Source organism: Podarcis gaigeae (genome assembly GCF_964106915.1).
Source record: "Podarcis gaigeae genome assembly, chromosome: 3".
Taxonomy (NCBI): Eukaryota; Metazoa; Chordata; class Lepidosauria; order Squamata; family Lacertidae; genus Podarcis; species Podarcis gaigeae.
In genome coordinates this window covers 7853730-7870933 of record NC_139680.1, presented here as the reverse complement: position 1 = coordinate 7870933, position 17204 = coordinate 7853730, and the positions used below count along the sequence as shown (strand labels likewise).

At 45.1% G+C, this 17204-nt stretch overlaps 1 protein-coding gene across 3 annotated transcripts; it reads left to right on the top strand.

Annotated features, from left to right (window-relative positions):
• The first annotated feature begins 216 nt into the window (after positions 1-216).
• Positions 217-16909, top strand: C1D (C1D nuclear receptor corepressor). 3 transcript variants are annotated; one of them, XM_083730915.1, is made up of 6 exons: positions 217-459; positions 2794-2976; positions 7331-7505; positions 10223-10289; positions 10731-10786; positions 16608-16909. In XM_083730915.1, exons 3-6 carry the CDS (start codon positions 7365-7367, stop codon positions 16782-16784), a joined length of 441 nt encoding a protein of 146 aa, XP_083587041.1. In that variant the 5' UTR covers positions 217-459; positions 2794-2976; positions 7331-7364; the 3' UTR covers positions 16785-16909. The 3 variants fall into 3 exon arrangements, with proteins under 3 accessions (XP_083587041.1, XP_083587043.1, XP_083587042.1); XM_083730916.1 differs by lacking the exon at positions 217-459 and adding an exon at positions 463-514; XM_083730917.1 differs by lacking the exons at positions 10731-10786; positions 16608-16909 and adding an exon at positions 10516-10679 and having other exon boundaries at positions 295-459.
• Positions 16910-17204: the final 295 nt, after the last annotated feature.

Below are 17204 nucleotides of genomic sequence, written 5' to 3'. Positions count from 1 at the left end.
AGCACCCTGTTGCAACAGTCAATAAAGGCCAAGCCTACAGGCTGCTGATTGCTCCAATTTACTCTGGTTGGTGTCTTTACTTTTTGTCCAAGGGAGCCCTGGGATTTTTCCGGTAACACCCCTTAGGAAGGCCCTCTTTCCAAGTTGCCTCCCCCCCCCAAAGGCCACGGCTTGCCTTCCCTTCTTCTCGCACGGCTGTGCGTAAAGCGGCGCCTTTCCCCGCGCGCAGCCCGGCCGGAGACCCGCGGGACCCCCTTGGCTCGGAAGGGTCGAGCTGCGCAGGCCCGGCCTCCTCGTCTCCCAGCGAAGGAGCGCGGTCGGCGGCCAAGGCTCCGAGGCTCCGCCTCGCCCAAGCCCGGCCGGCTGGCTGAGCAGGCGGGCGGGACTCTGGGGGCGCCTCCCCGGCTTCTGCGTCAGAGCGCAGCGCGCAAGCCGAGGCCCGCCGTCTCCACGCCGCAGGTAGGAAGAAGCGCCGCTGGGCGAGGAGCGGGGCCCCCGGCTCGCGAGGAAGCAGGCAGGGGGGCGCTGGCTTTCCGTTTAGCCCGGTCGCGGAGGAGGGACTGCATTCTCCGCAGGACCCGCAGCGCCAAAGCGGGTGGCCTCGGGGGTCCCTGGGCCCAGAGCTGGTTGCGCCTTTCCGGGGAGGGGGGGAGATCTGCTGGATCCGGCCGCGATGGGTCCCCTGACCCACGGGATCGCCCAGGGGCCTCTTCTGGAAAGTGCCCCCAACACCCCCCCCCCAAAAAAAAAAGAAAGGAAAGGAAAAGCTCTCCGCAGTTCTCATTTACTTCTTTATTCTGCATACCGCCCTTCTTCCCTAGATCCCAGGGCGGATCACAGCATAAAAACACAAAATACATATTAAAAACAAGGAGGAAAGCAAATCAGTAACCCCCTTCTCCCCACCCTCTTCCACAAACACATTTAAAAGGGTGTCAAAAATGTGTTTCTGGGAGGGGGTGGTTTTGTTTTGTTTTGTTTTGATTATGTATTTCGTGTTTAGAGTGAATCCACACTAAGCATTTGTTAAAACATGTGCAGCACACCACACGTTGAAGGCACACGGCTTCCCCCTGCTGCCAAAGAACCCTGGGAATTGTAGTTTCCACCCCAGAGAGGCTACGGTTCCCATAATTCTTTTTTGACGGGAGAGGGAGGAGCCATGCGCTTCAAATTGTGGGGTGTGTGTGCTTGTTTGTGCTTTAAATGCATGGTGTGCATGTGGACCTGGGCAATTCATTTGGCTATTGTAGTTAATGAAGCACTTTTTCCTTTGAGTTGCATCTGCTGGGTTTGACGGAGCAGAAAGAGTTTCTGCTTGGTTTTTGTCAAGAAACACCAACCTTTGCCGCTGCTGCCTCTGTTTCCACCCAGGGGTGGGGAGAAGCCGGTCCTATGTGATTATGGCCCAGAAAGATTTAGTAGGGTGGGGGGTGGAGTCAGTGAAAATAGTGTGCTACCTTTTTGTACAACCCTTTGTGTTTGGGGCCAGATTAGTTGAAGGACACTGGCTGTGGGCACATTTCGGCCTACTTTGACTCCAGTCTGCTCCCACTACATGTGTTTGAAGCAGTGTTAGAAACTGAGATATGAAAGCTAGGAGCTGAATGACTCCCTAAAACCTAGGTTATGGGTGCAAGAATGGAATGCCTAGGTGTGCTTTTTAATAACAGGAATACAAACTTAAAATGAATGAACTGCCGCTAAAATATTAAGTTAATTTTTCACATGGTCTAGTCCTTCCCCAAGGGACGTGGGTGGCGCTGTGGGTTAAACCACAGCGCCTAGGACTTGCCAATCAGAAGGTCGGCGGTTTGAATCCACGCAACGGGGTGAGCTCCCATTGCTCGGTCCCTGCTCCTGCCCACCTAGCAGTTCGAAAGCACGTCAAAGTGCAAGTAGATAAATAAGTACTGCTCTGGTGGGAAGGTAAAAGGCGTTTCCGTGCGCTGCTCTGGTTCGCCAGAAGCGGCTTAGTCATGCTGGCCACATAACCCGGAAGCTACGCTGGCTCCCTCGGCCAGTAAAGCGAGATGAGCGCCGCAACCCCAGAGTCGGTCATGACTGGACCTAATGGTCAGGGGTCCCTTTACCTTTTAGTCTTTCCCTTGCCCACCCCCCTAATATTCTTAAGGGGTCTCTTCTCAACTCTTCAGAGAGCAGCTAGAAGTGGGGAGGCAGTTTTTAATCTGAAATCTTAGTACTGTGCCCAGAGCTCAGAAACTGCTCACGCTAATGAAATTCCGTCGCAAAATGTGCCTAGAACAAAGGGAGTTTCGAACACTGGTTTGTAGCTGAGTCCACGTGGCATTAGCCACAGTACCTTGTAGCTTCTTGACAAAGGCTCAGACAGCCCTTGCACTGGCACAGATGGCAGCTTCAGTGAATTGGAGTTTGGTTACGGGCCTGGGATGAATCTGTAGCCCTGCCACCTGTGTGGTGTGAACATCGACCAAGAAAGCAGCTTGCAGCTCAGCCTGGGGTGGGGATGTGACCTCACTATGTTTCAGGCCTCTAATGTGTACACAGCCTGTAGAGCTTGCCATCCTTTGCGATAAGCATCAGAGAGGCCTCCTTGTTAGCCTGCCTTTATGATAAGTTAGACTGGCAGCCACTAAGGAAGGCTTATGTTATAAAAGGAACCGCATTGAAAGCGGCTTTTAACTGATGGGATTTTATTGGCCATGGCAGTTTCTGTTGCTTGAATTACACTGTGAAATATCGGTGCTTGCTTATATATTGCATAACATATTATATGTTTTAAATATATTTTATGTTTTTGATGTTTGCCAGCTTGAGAAAGACTACACAGAAAGGGGATAGGAGGTATCAACAAATAAAACACCTGCCTAAACTGAGTTCTGCAAAACACAGCAAATGAGTGGATGAAGGCTTTTCAGCTTCATCACTCAAGGGAAACTGTCCTCCAACAGCTATAGGTGAAAGTGCATCTGATTCCGGATTATTTTAAGCAAGGTACTGTTTTCTGCACACTTAAACCTGCTTCTTAAATCATGTGTTCTCTGTCCACATACTGTTTTTTGGAGTTCCCAAACTGTTTTCTGAATGCTTGCACCCTAGTACTTTGCATTGTGCATTGCAGCTGTGACGGCAACGTGTGGACTGTGCGCAACAGACAAGAGAGAGGATTCATTGAAACAGGGCGGTCTTTATTCCAGATTACTTAATCCAGAACGCTTTGGGTACTGCCTGTCCGCTGCCGACACATACTCCCGAGAAGGTTAGCCACAAGAGAATTGTAACCCAGCGGCTGATAAAGGTTCCTTTCCTGGTAAAGGAGACCAGGAAAAGGTCCAGAAATGGCCTCTGCTATCGGATCTTTATGCTTCTGCATACTAGTTGCTGGAAGAAGGGAGGTTGCTTTAGAGCTCAGGTCTTGCTTGCAGGCTTCCCACAAGCCTCAGTTTGACCACTGTGAGAGCAGAGGCTAGATGGGCCATTGGCTTGGTCCAGTAGGCTGTCCTTATGTTCTTTGTTGTTGTTTAGTCGTTGAGTCGTGTCCGACTCTTCATGACCCCAGGGACCAGAGCACGCCAGGCACTCCTGTCTTCCACTGCCTCCCGCAGTTTGGTCAAACTCATGCTGGTAGCTTTGAGAACACTGTCCAACCATCTCATCCTCTGTCGTCCCCTTCTCCTTGTGCCCTCCATCTTTCCCAACATCAGGGTCTTTTCCAGGGAGTTTTCTCTTCTCATGAGGTAGCCATAGTATTTGAGCCTCAGCTTCAGGATCTGTCCTTCCAGTGAGCCCTCAGGGCTGATTTCCTTCAGAATGGATCGGTTTGATCTTCTTGCAGTCCGTGGGACTCTCATAAGTCTCCTCCAGCACCATAATTCAAAAGCCTCAATTCTTCGGCGATCAGCCTTCTTTATGGTCCAACTCTCACTTCCGTACATCACTACTGGGAAAACCATAGCTGTAACTATACGGACCTTTGTTGGCAAGGTGATGTCTCTCCCTATGTTCTTATGCGGATTCAAATCAGATATGGTGCTTTATATATGTTAAACCCCCAGTGCAATGGCTATTGTAAGGGAAAGAAGCAGGGAGAAAGCTGAATGGGCAACCCTCAGCTATGCCTGCCTATAATGATATTCAGAATTAGCAGTTTCTGAGGGGAAGCATGCTTGGAGGACGACTTTCTTTACTGGGTAAAAGCCTACAGATAAAATTTGAAGTGGTGGTACTACACAGACTTCTAAATACCTGCCGGCACAAGGCCGTTATTTTAAAAAGCAAGCAAGTAGAAAGCGAGCCCTTTCAAATTTTGGATATATCTGTTAAAAATGAGGTACAGGTTTGATGTCCTGGAATTATTAGCCTTCTGGAGAATGCTTTCATGGTCATTTTGTCCTTACATCTATTCATATCTCTGTAATAGTTTAAGGCTACAGCTTTGTGAATTAACAGTTATCAAACTCTTCCCACCAACTCTCTGCAACACCACACTTGGAATATCGGCGCAATAAAGTTCACTGTATTTTTTTCAAAACCATAAATATATTTCCAAGTGTCCACAAATGGTACTTTATCTTCTAGTGTGGCATGAGGTGAAGGGAAAAAACAAGGAGGGGTGTATTTATTTCTGAAGCCTCTCTCCCTCCCTGCCCCAAAATGTGGGACAGCACACCTGTGTGTAACCTTTTCTCCAATCTGAATGGAAGAGTCTAGGTTAGAGGTTCCCAGAGACCCACAGCAAAAATACAATTAAAAATCAGGTACCATTTAGCACAGCAAAGTGCAATAGCTACAACAGCTGAAGACCTTTACCAATTTCAAAGTGGACTGGAGGGGGAGAGATTTGCTGGCCATGAGATTTGCTATTCCTGTCGGTTGCCTGTAAGCAGTACTTATGGGCAAGAAATATAAGGGTCACCCTTTTAAAATCATTCCTGCAGCATCATTCAGTCGTGCCTTCATTTTACAGGAACTGGCCAATATACATTTGATTCAAGTAGTGTGCTTACCCACAGAATAGCTTCCCTTTTATACATTCCTTGCTTAGTGGCTCTGCAGAATGTTCTACTCTATTTCCCCCCTTAAAAAAAACCAACTTTCTGGCCTTCTCTCAGAACTGGGATTATTTGGAAGGAAATTTTTGTTGCTGTTATGTAGAACCGTCGTTCAGTTTTGGCACAGGGCTTGTGGCAGAAAGGCAGGCCAGAAACTGATCAAGTTTCTGCTTGTTGTATGTAGGAAGTATCTTTTTTGTATAGTTTGAAGCAATTGTTTTGCAGATTAAGTAAGGGAAATAAACAAGGAGTCCAGGATTGCCTGTAGATATATGGAATCATCCACATTGCTTTATTTCCCCCTTAGCAACTTCTGTTCCATAGCAGTTTGTGTTGATTTTGGCAACCAACTGTTTTGTTGAAGCAGGCAATGGTCTTATTTATTGAAGATTAAAGCTTGAACACAACTGCTTAAAACTAGGGGTGTTGCCTGGAATCTTAGTCATTACTATGAGTTGCAACCGATTTCTGAACTAAGTGATTAAAACACAAATTTTAAGCCGCCCTCTTAAAAAGGGATCTGATCTCTCTCTCTCTCTCTCTCTCTCTCTCTCTCTCTCTCTCTCTCTCCTTCTCTCTCACACAAAAGCTGTGCCACTGACCTGTGGTCAATTTGGGGATACCTCTTTAAATGATCCAAACTTTTTAAGTTAAGTGGACCAATCAGTTGTCCAAACAACTTTTAAACTCTGCCATAGCAGCAGCACATTCTCTGTGGTCATGGTTGTCAAAGTGTGAGGGCATACTCTGGACTCTGCTAGCTCAGTTTTGTGTGTGTCTTTTTTGAGGTAATAAAAATAGTTTGCTCCCCACCCTCTGAATCAGTGGGGGTGTACAATTTCTCATTGAGAGCTAATGGGGCACTCATTTGTTTTATGAATGTGCTTTTTGGCTGAATCCATGTGATGGAAATGAAAAACGTTGCCGACCTTGCAGACATCCGTGTTCCTGGGCCACACCCCTTTTCTTTTGAAAAAAAAAAGCACTATTCAGATGATATCTTTGCAATGTGGTTCCTGAACTCCATTGTCTGTTTCCCACATTGTTATCAGTAGAATATCAAATTATGTATTTATACGGGGTATTTTCATGCCAACATCAGCATTCTGGTTCCAGTGGTGAGCAGAGAGCAGCATGAGAAGTAGTCTTAACCCAAATCTAAATCTTTAAAATGGGCGGGGATTCTATGACTCTCCAGATGTTCATCATCTGCATCTCTCATCATCCCAGATGATGGGCCATGCTGGTTGGGGTTGGTAGGAACTGGAATCCAACAACATCTGGAGGGCCATCTGCTTTAAATGATACCAGTATGCTCTAGGTCATGGGTAGGCAAACTAAGGCCTGGGGGCCGGATCCGGCCCAATCGCCTACTAAATCCGGCCTGCGGATGGTCCGGGAATCAGTGTGTTTTTACATGAGTAGAATGTGTCCTTTTATTTAAAATGCATTTCTGGGTTATTTGTGGGGCATAGAAATTCGTTCATTTATTTATTTTTTTCAAAATATAGTCCGGCCCTCCACAAGGTCTGAGGGGCAGTGGACCGGCCCCCTGCTGAAAAAGTTTGCTGACCCTTCTAGGTGCTGCACATTTATTAATTTTACTACATTTATATATTTTTTTTCCTTCTGTCATGGAACCCAAGTTGATGGTGGTTTTCTGTCAGGAGCTCATCCTACTCTCGAGTAGGACTCTGGCAGAGACACATGTGCAACTGGCATGTTCCCTCCCTCCTGGTTGATCGTTCAAAAACTTTCTTCTGCTCGAACATCACAGCGACCGATGCCAACAGACATCGGCACACTTAGCGATCCGCAGAGTTTGCGCAGCTTGCGTAACAGACCTCAGCAGCTCAGCATTTTGGCTGATCTACTTTATTTACATATAAACATATACAGAGCCCTGCAACATGGCTCCCTCTCTCTCTAGCATCAGACAGCAAAGAAAGAACAAAGGACAATAGTCCCACTTCACGGAACACAGTAACACAAGCATCCTGTCTCCGTCACTTCCCGCTCTGTGGAGTCAAAACATACACTGTCATGTGAAAGACAGCAATCCCATGACTGCAGTCATGGAGCAGGAATTCTAACACTTTCATGAGGTGCATGAAAGTGGTACCTATGCTGTCATGATAATATTTGAAAACCTGTTCAAAGTGAAAAAAGTTGCCAACCTTGCAGACTTCCCTTGGTTATCCAGGACTGTCAACCCATAGGTTGACGTAAATGATTTCTTTAAGAGCTCGCGGACCATTTCATGAGCCTGTTTCTGTGTTTATCTACCTGTCCTATAGGTAAACCTGTCCTGGTTCTTGTGTGTAGTGCATAATGTCGGAGAGTGATCTTGCTGGAGAAGAGTACCCAGCAGAGATCCATGATTACCTTTCGGCCTTTGATAAGTCTCTTGGTTTTGTGGATGAGATGTTGAAGACTATGATGTCTGTGTCGAGAAGTGAGCTTCTCCAGAAGGTAAGAAGGCACAACACTGTTTGTCTTTTGACTTATCGGTGGTGGAAGGGAGGGTCCCCAGCGGTCTTTCATATTAGGGTGGCTTGTACTTCATCCAGAAACCAAAGTACATTCTCTGCTTGCCTTATTTCTGGAAGTGGGGTTTTAGAATAAATTCGCCCTAGAATGTAAAATCTACCGTATTTTTTGCACCATGACACTCACTTTTTTCCTCCTAGAAAGTAAGGGGAAATGTCTGTGCGTGTTATGGAGGGAATGCCTATGGGTGGCATGCCTACGGATTTTCCTCCTCTAAAAACTACGTGTGTGTTATGGTCGGGTGCGTGTTATAGAGCGAAAAATACGGTAGGTGTTAAACTGTTACCATACCCATTCCAGCTATAGGAAGAACAGATCTAAAAGAATATATGAAGTATCTTTTCTTTCTCACTTTCAACACCCAGAAACAGCACAAGGCACTGCCTGAGGCCTTGGTACATGTATCGATGTACCTTAGCATTTAAAATCCAATTTGTAATTTCTTTGGGGCAAAATAAAAACTCGTCCATCAGGGAATTTCACCCCCGAAGCTTTCCAAACATGAATAAATTATAAACACAACGGTCCTGACAACTCAGCTCTTTGACAGCATCCATGTTCAATCTTGTAAGCTGCACACTCATGTAACCTGAGTTTCCTGGAAATCCTGTAGGAACAAAATGATAGATTGGGTCTGACAGCCAAAAAAAACGTTTCTACCTTTTGGTGTACAGCTGCAATATCCCTGCATGCATTGTACACTTAAGTACAGGTGGCAGTGATCCATAGCCACCAGTGCCGTAGGACTCCTTCCTTGCTTGTAAAGAGAAGCAACTCTGCGAGCACCTGGGGCTTTCGTAGTTGGCTGTGAGGAAGGTCCAGAGGTTACCTCGTTGGGTCACTGCCAGGATTGACAAGTAGATAATACATGGGAGCAGTGGTGTAGCATAATGGCTCATAGAGCTTCCTTTGGTGGTGATGTTGGTGGAGGAGACTGCTACTTCTGAAGCCCAGACAGCTTGCTGGGGGCTGGGGTGGAGTTACTATTTCCTACCACAGTCATAAGCGACGCGGGTGGCACTGTGGGTTAAACCACAGAGCCTAGGACTTGCCAATCAGAAGGTCGGCGGTTCGAATCCCTGTGACGGGGTGAGCTCCCATTGCCCAGTCCCTGCTCTTGCCAACCTAGCCGTTTGAAAACACATCAAAGTTCAAGTAGATAAATAGGTACTGCTCCGGTGGGAAGGGAAGGTAAACGGCGTTTCCGTGCGCTGCTCTGGTTCGACAGAAGCAGCTTAGTCATGCTGGCCACGTGACCCGGAAGCTGTCTGCGGACAAACGCCCGTTCCCTCGGCAATAAAGCAAGATGAGCGCTGCAACCCCAGAGTCAGTCATGACTGGACCTAATGGTCAGGGATCCCTTTACCTTACCACAGTCATGAAAAATATATGTATATATTTCCTTCCCATTGACTGCAGCAGATTGAGGAGGATAAAATAGGCCTGCTCCCAGGCTGGCACAGTTTTGGGGTTGGTTTGGGGAGTATTGGGGGAACAAGGATGCATAGGACCCTGGAATACCTTGTGTTGTCCTCTAACATGGATGGTTTCCCCTCCTGTGGAACAGTGATGCTTCTCTTTTGTGGGCTTCTCTTTTTCACCCATGGAAAGATCTGAAATATCCACTCGTTTCCCTGGGACTATACACAAGCTCCCTAAACTGCAAACTGTCAAGTCCTGTTAGAATCAGATCAGTTGGCTTTTGGGAAGCTGTCCCTCCACTTGCAATTCAGGGACAATAATACTAGCCTACCTTACAGAGTTATTGCAAATAATCCTGCAAATTATGTGAAGCATGTGAAAAAATGTGAATTGTTTTAAATGTTCAGAACGGGTACATAGATGCTGAGTTGTGTTATTAGCTTATTTCAGCATACAGTGGACACTTGGGTTGCAAACATAATCCGTGCGGGAGGCACGTTCGCAACCCGCAGTGCCATGTCTGCGCACGAGTGGGTTGCGATTTGGCACTTCTGCACATGCGCAAAGCACGACTCTGGGGTTGCGGCGCTCATCTCGCTTTATTGGCTGAGGGAGCTGGCGTACAGCTTCCGGGTCATGTGGCCAGCAGGACTAAGCCGCTTCTGGCGAACCAGAGCAGCGCACGGAAACGCCGTTTACCTTCCCGCCGGAGTGGTACCTATTTATCTACTTGCACTTTGACGTGCTTTCGAACTGCTAGGTTGGCAGGAGCAGGGACTGAGCAACGGGAGCTCACCCTGTCATGGGGATTCGAACCGCCGGCCTTCTGATCGGCAAATCCTAGGCTCTGTGGTTTAACCCACAGCGTCACCCGCGTCCCTTTATTGGGTTGGGTAGGTAATAATATAATGGGACAATTTTATTAGGTGTCTGAAAGTCAAGCCCCCAAATGCAGATCATGCCTACATAAATATTACTTTCTATTCTTTAGAAATTTGTTTCTTGAAATTATTGGGTAGGATTCCATGAACAATTTGATTTTTTTTTGTTTGATGAACTTTGAATTCTGCGAAGTACTGTTAGATTCCTGATTGGGGGGAGTGTGGCATTGACGCTATACTGTGATAGTAATAGGTTCCTGTAGCTGGAAGCCTTTTCTGATGTCTCAGTTAAATAATGAAATGCACATGATGATGTTTGTATCTTTTGTGTTTTAGCTGGATCCTCTTGAACAAGCAAAATTAGATTTGGTCTCTGCTTACACATTGAATTCGATGTTTTGGGGTGAGTGTGGAGTATGAAATTTATGGTGGTAATTTAGGCACTTTAGCATGTAACGGCGTATTTAAATATGCAACTCGGCAGCTAAGTATCCATCCTATTTCTAATGATGATTTTACAGCCACTATACTTTTATAAGTGACACTTAAAGAAAAGCTTAATTATTTAAGCCTTCGCCATTTTTGTAATAGCTGATCAATTCCCTTTTCTTGTTCTTTGGTTCCTCTAGCAACCCTTCTGATTCTCCGTAGAGCCTTTTATGCCATTTTACCCAGCTGTTGGGCGTTTTATATTATGACGAATACCACCGAGTTCAGTTTAGCAAAGCAGCTTTACAGTCTTGCAATTGATGTGTGCTTTTGCAATTTAGATGTGTAGTAAGGATTCTATTGCTAAAGTCTCTCACAACAATAATAATATTGATTAATAAAATTCACTTTACAGTTTATCTTGCCACACAAGGAATTAATCCAAAGGAGCACCCAGTGAAACAGGAGCTGGTAAGATTCTTATTTAAAATACAGTACAAAATCAGATTCTTATTTAAAATACAGTGCAAAATTCCAGGGATAAATGCTTGCACAATGTTAAATCCTCTCTTTCTTTCTCTCTCTCTCTCTCTCTCTCTCTGTGTGTGTGTGTGTTCATGGATGGATCCTCAATTATAACCTTATTTTATATTTTTATTTTATTCCAAGCATGTCAGGGTGATATTCCTGGTTCCTCCTCTACCCCAGTTTAACCTCACAACAACCCTGTGAGGTTGATTAAGAGTCACTGACTGGCCCAAGGCCACCTAGACCAGGCACCCCCAACCTTTGGCCCTCCAGATGTTTTGGACTACAATTCCCATAATCCCTCCACTGGACTTGTTAACTAGGGATCATGGGAGTTGTAGGCCAAAACATCTGGAGGGCCAAAGATGGGGGATGCCTGACCTAGACCTTCATGGCTGTTTGCACCTTGATCTCCTGAGTCCTCTTCCAGTGCTAACCCAGTCTTCCTCAACCTTGGATCTCCAGGTGTTCTTGAACAACAGCTCCCCTGAGCACTGGCCATTCTGGCTAGGAATGATGGGAGTTGTAGTCCAGACATCTAGGGACCAAGGTTGAGAGAGCCTATGTTTCCCCCCTTTAAAAAATACTTTATTTTTCAATTTTCAAAATAACTGCATTTTTTCTTTTGTATGTACATATCCAATCCAAATTTGCATTGAATGACCCCCCCACCCCACCCCTCTGGTTTTCATTCCCCCCCTTTAATTCTCCTTGCATATAATTATATCTCTCCAATTAATTATAACTTATTATTTCCTCCTAATTCTATTATTAGTTCACCAATGTTACATCAAACCTGCTAATGTTTTAACATTTTTACAGTAATCTGTAAAATCTTCCCATTCTTGATTGAGTTTTTCCTCATCTTGGTGTCTGATCTTCACAGTAAGTTTAGCCATTTCGGCATAGTCTATCATCTTAGTCTTCCATTCTTGGGACATTCTCTTCTTTCCAGTTCTGGGCAAGTAACATTCTAGCTGCTGTAGTCGCATACATAAACAGTCTCTTTTGCTTCTTGGCACTTCTTTTCCTATTACTCCTAGTAAAAAAGCCTCTGATTTTTTAAAAAACGTATTCTTAAACATTTTTGAAATTTCATTGTATACCATTTCCCAGAAGCCCTTTACTTGCCGATGCTGAATGAACTTTATTACGGTCACAGACCAGGATTAAAAAAAACATAACAACAACAACATATAAACAAAATAGCAGTTAGGATTTTTTTTTAAACCGATAATTGTTAGAGCAAATAAGGACAAAGAAACAAGCATAGGATAAAACATCTGAATAAAATACAAGATTAAACATGGATAATGGATGGATAAAAATGGATGGATAAGATTAAACACGGATAATGGATGGATAAAAACTGATAATTAAAACAGATAAGAACTAAAAACAAATAAAAACACGCAGTTCAAACAACTGTAAGAGCATAAGAACTAAAAGACTCGCAGTTAAAACAACTATAAGAGGCTGCAGAGTAGAAGCCTCTGAACTAGAGGACACTCGCAGCATTAGAAACTGATGTGCAAATATGGTTAAAATAGACAATTGAAAAAATGTACAACAATGAACTATTCCAGGGAGTTGACTCAGAGTCACCCATAGAACCGAGTTTGGGGATTTTCATGTCGGACTGTTTTGAGTTGGGCGATGGTCTGCGCCTACAGGTCATCTTCCTTTACTTTTTTACACGTCCACCACATATGAAAAACTGTACCTTCTTTCTCCTTGCATTTCCAGCATAAATTAGAAGAATTTTTATACCTCTTAGCCAGCTTTACTGGAGTCAAATACCACCGGAACACCAGAGACACCCTATGCTAACACTTTTCCACACTTGCTTCAAATACAAAGCTTTTGCCTCCATGCGTTGGTGCCCTGCCTCCAGTGAAAATTTGATGAAGCAAAGCCACCATTGAGTACGACCGATTGTTCATATGATTTGTTCACCTTCCTAAGCTAGGAAGGAATTCCCAGGAGGCGAGCGTTTCTTTGAAACAGTCTTGTCTGTCTCTGCAAGCAGAAGTTTCAGTCTCGGTGAAATTCCAAAAGGGCTACGAGTTAAAAGTCAGACAATCGTTTCTGATGCCTCTCCCTACTGAGAGTCGAATTTTGTGCCAGCCACCTTTTCACTTGCGGAATGGAAAAATGTTGCACATCTAATAGTGATTTATAACTTCCAGTACAGTGTGTTTTCCTATAAATACTTGGACTTGTGTTAATCTCTGAGGCTACCTTTCCTTACTCCTGTATGACTTTAAAAGTATCATGTGGTTGATTTACTAGCAAAAACGGGAAAAGATTCTCCCTCCCCTTTTCCAATCCCTCCATTAATTCATTTTCTCAGCAGTAAAGAATCCAGTTCGGCAACAAAGCTAAAAGCTTTTTTGGCACCAGTTGTATGTATACTGTCCAGTAATTCTACATTAGTGACATATTTACTGCCTACAATAAATCTTTTCGGTTTGTCTTTATATTCCATTTAGATGCATGAGTACAGTATATGAGGCTGGATACCTTGGAAATTCTGCTGACTTCAAGAATCAAATCAAATGATTTAGCTTGAAGAATAGAAAAACTGCAGATCAAATCTATCAGAATAGTTGTGACATATACATTGTATTATTCTGTATACACGCACACATCGTTGCTAAAACAATGAACAGTGCGTAACCATAAAAGCAGATGGTTGGCAGAGCTAATTGCAGAATAAAAGTTACTATTGCGTAGAGAACTATAGCTTCATGCCCATACACAATGTGTGGCTAGATTTGCGGTGCATTCTTTTAGAAAGAAGATTTGCATTTGTTCCAAGATCTTAAATTGCCATTCAATTTTTCTTACCTCTTCCCAAAGCTATGTCGGTATAGCCTATAGAAAATAAATTTAGTGTTGAAAATCTCAAGCGATGTGTGAATTGTTCGTTTTGCTGAAAGCTTGAATTCTCTGAGAGGAAAGGGATTATTTTCCAATTCTTCTAGTTCCTTGTAAACATTGTATAATGAAGTGGGGGTGGGCGTAGATGGTATTTCCTTCTGAAGGATGACGTGATGTCCTTATCTTGCATATGGATTCTCAATCAGTAGTCGCTGCTATCTTGCCGTATGTCTGGTGCTTAGGACCAAAGGGAACATACATGATCGGTTCAGTGGAACTTTTCAGTCAGGTTGTGAGAATCTATTACGTTGTGTCATTGAATGTAAATCTCTTCATCAGCTCCTTTTACCTACGTTGACATACAGTGGTGCCTCGCAAGACGAAATTAATTCGTTCCGCAAGTCTTTTCGTCTTGCGAGTTTTTCGTCTTGTGAAGCACGGTTTCCCATAGGAATGCATTGAAAATCAATCAATGCGTTCCTATGGAAACCGCCTTCAGACCAGGTTTGGGGACAGTCTGTCCCCCGACCTCTTCTGAAGGCCGACGGGGGGCGAAAGTCTTTGCTTCCCCCCCCTTCCCGGGACAGCGGAGACTTCCCCGCAGGGCTCTCCAAGCGGCGAATGTCGGCCCCGCGCGAGGGGCGCTCTGCTTAAGAGCGCCCCTCGCGCGGGGCAGCAGGCTGCGCACCTTCCCCTCTGTTCCCGGACCTGTCCTGAAGGCTTGCGGTGGGAGGAGGGCTTTCCTCCCCACCGCCAACATTCAGAATGCTGTTCTGAATGTTGGCGGTGGGGAGGAAAAACCCTCCTCCCACCGCAAGCCCCGGGAACAGAGGAGAAGCGCTGCGCACCTTCCCCTCTGTTCCCGGACCTGTCCTGAAGGCTTGCAGTGGGAGGAGGGCTTTCCTCCCCACCGCCAACATTCAGAATGCTGTTCTGAATGTTGGCGTTGGGGAGGAAAAACCCTCCTCCCACCGCAAGCCCCGGGAACAGAGGAGAAGCCCTTCGCGCCTTCCCCTCTGTTCCCGGACCTCCCACCGCAAGCCTTAGGACAGGTCCGGGAACAGAGGAGAAGGCGCGCTGCGCTTCCCCGCTGTCCCCGGAGATTTCCCTATGGGCTTTCGTCTTGCGAAGCAAGCCCATAGGGAAATTCGTATTGCGAAGCCGCTAAAAAATCGGAAAACCCTTTCGTCTTGCGGGTTTTTCGTTTAGCGAGGCATTCGTCTTGCGGGGCACCACTGTATAGGCTTGCCATTTATTCTTATGGCTTTTTGAAGCACTCCTGAGGCCCTCACACAACATGTTATGATGGTCTTGAGAAAACAAGGTCACTATCTAATCAAACGTTTGTTGTAATGGGATTAAAGGGAACTCCGTATATTCGTAATTTTGGAAATCTTAATCAAAAGATCGGTGCCAGCCCAGGACATTATGCTGCCTGAAGCAGAGACAAAATGGCAGCCACACCATCAGAACCCCTACCAGGGCCAGCATTTTCTGGGTCATTGGCCCCAGTTCCTGCCTTTTTCTATGGTGATGAGGTGAAGAGGCCACATAATTTATATTATACACTCCATCTACGTAGAATCCTTTTCTTCCTTGAACCACTGCCATCTGAAATTTTATCTAAATGAAACAACTTTGCTGAGTGGATGCTTTGGAATTTACACAGCTAACCTTCCAGGTGATTCAAAAGAATCTGATAGTGTGTTCTACTAATAGTTGTGCAAGTAGAACTGCAGGTTTAAATAGGCTGGATAATCTGGAAGCAAGTTAAAGGTGATTATGGGGCGTGGGTTTTTTTGGAGAGGCTATTTTGGTTCCGCTTTTAGTGTAATGGGGAATGAAAAGAAGATTACATGTCCCCCTTTCCCTCTAAGAGTTATGTTTAAAACAGTGTTTAGGGCTTTGTAGGTCAGTAGCAAAGTATAAAGTCAGATAGCCAGTGCAATTCTTCTAGAACTGGTGTCATGTGCTTATCCCTCTACTCAGTCACCCAGTCAGACCACACTGACCCACAGCACACAGTTCGCTCAAGACCCTTGCCCGTGGCGACTGATGGTCATGGTCAGCCAGACAATTTCAGGCCTCCAGAGCTTCTGTGGATCCCATCAAAAAGGACTAGGTGGTTCCTTGGATATCCCTTCTGGACCTGTTACAACCACGGTGTCCCAACTTGTCATGGTGGCAAAGTATTTTATCCGCTAGGTCCCTAGAGACATGTCCCAGCAGGCTTTCGAGGGCTCCAGTACTTTGTTCACTTAGATATTAATAAACTTTGCACCACTTGGAATAGCTCTGCTGGCTGGCTTTTTGAGATGCAATTGAGGCAACCCACAATCCACTCCCCCACTACTGTAAATAATGGACAATTATGCATTCTTAACGCACATTGGTGCCAAACGTATTGCTCTGCTTTCCTTTGGACCACATCAGTGAGGCTGAGGGGTGCATGTCTTGTCAGGGCAGTTGGTCCAGGTTTATGCGCTCCCTTGCTTAGCCATTGCTCCATGGCCCTTTTCAGTGCAGGGCTGCCTTAGCTGTGGCCCCCCAGATATTGCTGAATTACAAGCCCCATCATCCTTGATTATTGGTCCTGCTGGTTGGGGCTGATGGGAGCTGGAGTCCTTGAGGAGGCTGGAAGGAGCAGCTTCTCCATCCCTGAGCTAAGCTAGCAACACTAACAAAAGGATCTCAGACATGAATTTTGCATTTAGCCCTTGAGAATTAGATTTTCGTCTTGGAGGAGAGTCTCCATTGTGAGTTAGTTGAATTCTGGAATGTGCAAGGAAATAATAGTGTGGGGTGGGTCTTTTGTTTACCGTTTTACTTAACAACCCCTACACATTTTTGATTGAAAGTGTGATCTTTCCATGTCTTCCAGGAGAGAATAAGAACCTACATGAACAGAGTCAAAGAGATAACGGACAAGAAAAAAGCTGCCAGGCTGGATAAAGGAGCTGCTTCAAGATTTCTGCGGAGTGCCCTCTATGAACCCAAACCTCAGAACAAGCCTGCAAAGAGAACTCCCGTTCCAGCCAAAAAGAAGAAAACACACTAGGATTTCCCTGTTTTCATTGGTGTAGGCGGAATGAATATTTTAATTGAATTTTTCATGTTTCCTATGCGGTAAAAATACATTTTGGTGCAATAAATTTATAACAAAAAACCATTTGAGATTTGTAACCCCGCCTCAGATCCTGTTGTTTATTTTGACTTTTGATAGAGAAGCTGAAATTAACTAATCAGCATCTTCCAACCCACCTACTTTTTACAAAATAGAACTTCTAGCTAATTTGTCTTTTGATCTGGGAAACACGACAAGGTATTCATATGCTAGGCACCTTAAGAGCAACTACTGCAGGACAGATAGTTTGCAGATTGCACCATCCGTGTTCAAATGTACAGTGGTACCTTGGGTTACATACGCTTCAGGTTACAGACTCCTCTAACCCAGAAATAGTGCTTCAGGTTAGGAACT